General features: G+C 56.2%; 1 protein-coding gene across 1 annotated transcript in view; it reads left to right on the top strand.

Annotated features, from left to right (window-relative positions):
* The first annotated feature begins 3866 nt into the window (after window positions 1-3866).
* Window positions 3867-6137, top strand: part of Prex1 (phosphatidylinositol-3,4,5-trisphosphate dependent Rac exchange factor 1) — a 170216-nt gene continuing 167945 nt past the window's right edge. Inside the window, exon 1 of the mRNA XM_008827461.1 lies at window positions 3867-4055. Within this exon, the coding sequence (XP_008825683.1) occupies window positions 3867-4055 (189 nt within the window). The remainder of the gene's footprint in view (window positions 4056-6137) is intronic.

Genomic DNA, 6137 nt, shown 5'->3' with positions numbered 1-6137 from the left:
CCCAAGAGCCATCTTGCTGGCCCTGATTCTTCCTTGCTTGCTCTAAATTATATATTCTTTCAGACAGAGCTCAGGATGAGCGTATGCAAAAGCTGGAAGGGTCTGGTAAGGGAACAAGAAACTGCCTGCGAGTTTCTGAGCAGCAGCACCTTCTCCTGCACAAGTGACACTTGCATGACAGCCACAGGCAGTATTTCCCAGCCCCTGCAAGGTGCATGGCAACAGAGTCTAAAATTGTCCTCGAAAAAGAATTTCCCTGTTGGAGCATCTCTTCTCCTCTCCCTGAACCAAGAGTGCTTTCCTCCTCCCCTTCCCTGCTCCATTGGCAGATGTTTCAGGGCAGCCTGTGGTAGGACCCTGCCTCCTGAGCAGGCCCTGCCTCCATAGAGGTCCTGGAGGGGAGGGGCAAGAGGTCAGGGTTGTAACTGAAGCAGGAGAAGTAAGTCTCCTTAGCTGGCTGAGATCAGAGATCAGCTGAGCTGGGAGGCCAGTAGGCCCTGCTCAGAGGGTGAACCCACTAATCCACTAACCACGGGCACCCCTGTCAGAGTCACGTGGTCTGAGGCAGAGGCCTGCAGACCCTAGGTATATTTCCCTAGCCCTGGCTTTGCCAGCCTGGGCAATGCTGAAAGGACCCTGGTTATTGTTCATTTGTGCCCCCACCCCTCACTCTGAAGTTATCTGTTCCGTCCTCTCTGGTATTTGGGCTGACTGACACAGCGTAGGCTCCCGCTAGCTCCTGTTGAACAAAAGGGCAGAAACCTGTGGTCCCTCTCATTCCTAGTACCTCATGTCTGTCACTTCTACAGGCTCCTCATGTCTGTCATTTCCACAGGCACCTCATGTCTGTCACTTCCACAGGCTCAGCACCTCCCCCACAGCCCACTGCTTAGTAGGTGCTTGTTGCAAACACCTTTGGGGGGCGCCCTACACCCGCGTCCCTTGATGCTTGATAATAGAACCCCACACTGTTCAGGTTGTATGTCCCAGGAGATGAATCAGCCCTGCCCCAAGTTGGTGGCTGTGATCAGAGACTACTGGAGGGTGGTCACATGACCCAGCTGTGACTTGCTGGGTTTTAACTTTATCCTGATAACTTGAGACGCAGAAGAGAGAGGGTCCCCTTTGTCCTCTTTCCTGCTACAGGGGATTTTGTGAGGAAGGCACTTTTTCAGCAGCCATCTTGTGACTCTGAGGCCAAGCTACTCCATGGAGAGAGCAGGGTCCATGGTGTCTTGATGACATTACCAGGTTCTCAGTCGCCCTAAGCAACCAGTCTCCCCTGGACCTCTTTTTTCTGATATTAAAAATGTATTTTTATTATGTATGAATGTTGCCTGCATGTAAGTGTACCATGTGTATGTAATGCCCACAGAGGCCAGAAGAGGGCACTGACTTCCCTCTGCAAGAGCAGCCAGTGCTCTTAACTGCTGAGCCATCTCTCCAGCCTCTTCCCTGGAGCTCTTCTAAGGAAGCAATGCCCTTAGGTTTTAAAGCCCTCGGTAGCCCACACTTTCTTCTGTGCCAAATGAATCCTAATGGACTCAGCACTCAGTCTGAATGGAATTAATGAAAGCCTACACTTACTGAATGCTTACTACATGCTTAAAGCTCTTTCCTTGTGTTTACTGAGCTATTTCACAACGGCCCCATGATGAAGATACTGGTATTCACAGAGGAAAACGAGGCACAGAGCTGGGCATGGTGTTACACACCTATATATCCCAGCATTATGCTGGCCGAGGCAGGAGGATCAGGAGTTCAGGGCCATCTTGGGCTACACAGTCGGGCCCTGTCTGAAGCCAACAACAAAACCCCACAATAAACTAGAAAGTGTGCTAGTGTCACTGTCCTGAGGTGGGGGCTGTGGGGACACATCTCTGAGGACTCTGAGGGAGGAACAGGATGTGTTAAATGGGTGGGGGCTCTGAGGTAGGTCCCAGCCAAAAATTCAGAAGTGTTTGTCCACTCTTTCTGACAGTGTGGGTTGATTCTTGGGCTAAGGTGGAATCTGTATGTGAACTTGAAGTTAACCTTTATCTTTGGTCATAGGCTGAGATGAGACCAGTATTTGTTGAGTACCTACTGTGGGCCAGCTAGCTGCGTTGGTAACATAGCTGGCTATGCAGAGACATTTTTGTTCCCAGCTGCCGACACAATGCTCTCGGGGGTGTGTGTGGGGTGAACCATGAGCAGCTATGTCCTAAAGTTACCTGACCCCCAACGTCACTAGGGACTGAGAAACCCTGCTGTCCATCTTATTGGTGACAATTGAGACCTGGAGAGGTGAGGTGTCTTGACCAAGGTCACGCAGCCAGTTAAGATTTGGAGCTGGCAAGCCTGTTGCCCTCCAGACACAGGAAGCTCCCATCAGCTAAGAGGATTAATTTCAAGACAGAGGCCACTGAAGCTTTGAGAGGTGAGGAACCCCCATGTAAGGTCAGAAACAGCCGTATTCCAGAGAAATTCACAAGAGACACAGGATCCTCACTCACCCCAAGGCCTCAAAGGGATAGGGCCATGGGGGCGTGTGGGCCATCCCTCTTCCCCTGTCCTTGGCAAATGGTGGTATTTACCCCAAGGTCCTAGAGAACTATCCGAGGCGTCTGGAAGGGAAGGAAATAACCGGTAATGTTCTTGGCCAGGGATGATTACAGTCCAGAGGGGCCGTTCAGCGACTCCACAGCAGACAGCAGATCTATGGCACGTGGGGTGGGGTAGGGGCTGGGCCCGCGTTTTAGACACAGCCAGATCAGGAGGGCAGGTGATGAGTGCAGACATAATTAAGAGCAAACACCTCCAGTGACTTTCAAGGCACTGCTACAATCACTTCCCAGGGAGTATGAACCCTGCCCGGTGCGGGTCGGAGGCTCTATTGTTCTTTCCATTGTATGGAGACAAACACTAAAGACTGGAGGTGGGGGGGGGCGCTGAACCTGAGCAGCTGCCTCGGGGACCGAGACCCACTCGGGCCCGCCTTCCTGTAAGGCAGTGGGCACGTAGGCTGAGCATCTTCGGGATCAAGGTCGCACAGAGCTGCTGGGCTAGAAGCCGGGTTTCCCGGCCTCGCTCGGGAGGGCGCGGGCTGCACCCCGGCATCAGTAACGCGAGCGGCTGCCTCCGCTGGGAAAGGGGACAGGACCAGAGCTGGGCCCAGAATTCCCACGAAGAGGAAAAGCAGGAAGAGAGAAAAGAGAAGGCGCCCGCGTCCTCCTCCCAAGGTCGCCACAGGCCTGAGGCTCGCGCTGCCCGGGTAGTGGGGCGTAGCCGGGTGGCGCGTGGCGTGAGGAGGCGGCTGTCCCCGCCCCTCGAGGCGTTCCCTGCGCGTCTGCGGCGCGGCGGGGATCCCACGTGTCCCGGTTGCGCAGTCCAGGCCTCTCGACTCTGCTGAGCCTCAACAGCCTCAACCCAGGGCGCCCAGCGCCGCACCCCCAACTCGGAGCGCTTGCCCGCTCTTGGCCAATGCTCCCTGGAGGCGGGGCGGAGGCTCAGGCCACGCCCTCCCCATACAGGCCCCGCCCAATCCCGGCGCCAGCCTCGGACCCAGGTCCAGTCACTCTCCATAGGCCCCGCCCAGTCCCTGGCAGACTCCGCCTCCTCCTCCCGCCCAACCCCACATCAGCCCACGCTAGGCCCCGCCCCTCGCCTCCGGTCTCCACAGGCTCCGCCCAGACCTTGTCAGACCCTCTTCTTGCCCGGCCCACGGGGCAAGCTGTGTGAGAGAGAGAAGAGGGGGTCTGAAGGAAGATACTTTGCAGAGGAACCGGGGTGGCGGTTGTCAGGGTGTGCGAGTGTCTTCCTACCAGGTACAAGCTTTTGTAAAAAGGAAGCGTTTCTCCCAACATTAGAGCGGGCGCTGCGCGGCGATGGAGGCGCCCGACAGCAGCGGGGACCCCGGCGGGGATGGCACGCAGCCCGACGCCCGCGTTCCCGGCTCGGGGCAGTGTGTGGCCGCCCGCGAGTCCGAGCGCCAGCTGCGCCTCCGCCTGTGCGTGCTCAACGAGATCCTGGGCACCAAGCGCGACTACGTGGGCACCTTGCGCTTCTTGCAGTCGGTGAGCGTCCCGGCTGCCACCTGTGGCCGCAGCCCCGTCGGCCGCCCGGCCCGCGCTGCCCTTTTGTCTGTCGCCCCGCGCTGCCCGCCTTGCAAGTAGTTTGAAAATGAGTTGTGTCCGCGAGGCCCCAGCCGGGCCGGCGCGGGTCTACTTCCCGCCGGTGGCCGGTGTTGGTGGCGGTGGTGCACAGATCTGCACCCCCGGAATCCCCGCCGGCCGGAGGGGAAAGCCTGGAGCAGGGGCGGGGACCGACCCGACTCTCTGGCTGAACCCGGGGACCCAGAATTCCCGTGACCCTAGAATTGGGAAGTCGGGGCTCGCTTGCTGTTCACCCTGTCTCTAAGTTGCAAAACCCAGAGCTTCAGACTGCAGAATAGCGTCTGAACGCGCCGGCCACCTTACATGGGTTTCCAGCAGGCTTCGTCTTTACGAGGCTGGAGACGTCCGGTAAACGCATTTTCCCAGTGTTTAAGGCTGGGACCAGAGAGGTTGAGTCACTTGCTCGTGACTGCACAGATGCCCAAGCGGGGTTGGACACTGCGCGGTGACCCCGGTTAGCCCCTCGGGTGCTTTAAACTGCGAAGCTGCCTTTCTTGTGTTGTGTCTTCAGCGAGAATGAGGAAGGAGTCACTTCCCTGGTCGCCTAGGAAGTGAGAAGTGGAGGGGGTGGGATAGGCCGGCCTGGGACTCTGGAGGGCTTTAATCTCTGTACCTCCTGCTGGGTCCTCTTTTACTCCTCTTCTGGACTGGAGGAAGTCTTAATCCTGCTTCAGGAAAGGCTGTGTTTGTGTGTGTGTGTGTGTGTGTGTGTGTGTGTGTGTGTTTCAGAGACCCCCTGAGCCAAGTTGCATCCTTCCATCTCTGGGAGAAAGGGGGACCCTGGGAGCTCCCAGTGGCTTGACGGTGCAGGGCAGTCTGTGTGAGGTCGGGGGTTCCCACTCAGGGAGGAGGGAGGAAAAGAGGGGGAGGGGCTGTGCCTAAGCATTGAAAACCATTTGGCCCAAGGACCCTTCTGGAAAGGCCTGTGAGAATAAGGCCGGGTTGGCTTTTTTTCCCATATCTTCCTCTCTTACAGTTTGAAAAAAACAAAGAATCTGCTGGGCTTCAAGCTGGCAGTTTCTAAATTAAAGATACAGCCAGCCTGGCATTGCTGAGCCATGTCAGATTCTGGGGAACTCCTCACTTCCCCCTCACAGCCACTCTTCAGCCTGGAGCCACAGGAAATGTAAACCAATTTTTATATTAATGGGAAAGAAAACAGACCACCCTCCCATGCCTGCCCCTGGACCCTTCGTCTCCTCCAAGAGCCCATCTTGATTGTGTTGGGTTAACTATGCTTTTAAATTGTCCACATGGAGAGTCAGGGAAGCCGGGATGATAGAAATTGATTGGCCACATTCTTAGAATTCAAGAAAAAAAAAGTTTTCTCTGGCTTCCACATCAGCCCTGGGACACCTGTCATTGTGGACATTCATTGGTGGTGTTAACCCATGCACTCTGAGGTGAGCCAGGCTGACTCTGATGTGCCTTGGAAGCCACGCCACCGCTGCTGATCTCGGTTTCCCCACCTGTACAGGGCAGGGGACTCCAGACTGCTTCTCTGCCTTGTCCTTTTGTGTGTCCCCGACCTAGTGCCAGAAGCGGATTGATTGTGTAACCTGAGTAGTGTGCCCTGTCCTGTGAGCCCAGGAGGCCTGTCTGCCCCTGGGGAATGGCCCTGGGGCAACCCAAGGCCATTTAGTCCTGGAAGCTTGGGCTGGGAACTCCAGGCTTTGCTCAGCTCAGCGCCAGGCCTTTCTTTCCTGCTTCCCCTGTCAGCCTTTGTACGTGTGTACAGAGGGAGTCCCTGGGCTCCCTGGCTTTCGGGGGTGGGGGGCTGTAGTCTAGTTCACAGTGGCAAAATGGGTGTTTAAAAAAAAATTCAGAGCTTGGGCTGGTGAGAAAGGTGCTTGCTGCCAAACCTGAGGACCCGAGTTTGATCCTGGGGACCCACATGGTGGAAGGAGAGAATTGACTTCCCATTGTTTCTCTCTGTCTCTGTCTCTCTCTGTCTCTCTGTCTCTCTGTCTCTCTGTCTCTGTG

The sequence above is a fragment of the Nannospalax galili genome, unplaced genomic scaffold (assembly GCF_000622305.1).
Source record: "Nannospalax galili isolate Female #2095 unplaced genomic scaffold, S.galili_v1.0 scaffold492, whole genome shotgun sequence".
Taxonomy (NCBI): domain Eukaryota; kingdom Metazoa; phylum Chordata; class Mammalia; order Rodentia; family Spalacidae; genus Nannospalax; species Nannospalax galili.
The sequence above is the reverse complement of the archived record's forward strand: the minus strand, read 5'-3'. Positions and strand labels throughout refer to the sequence as shown.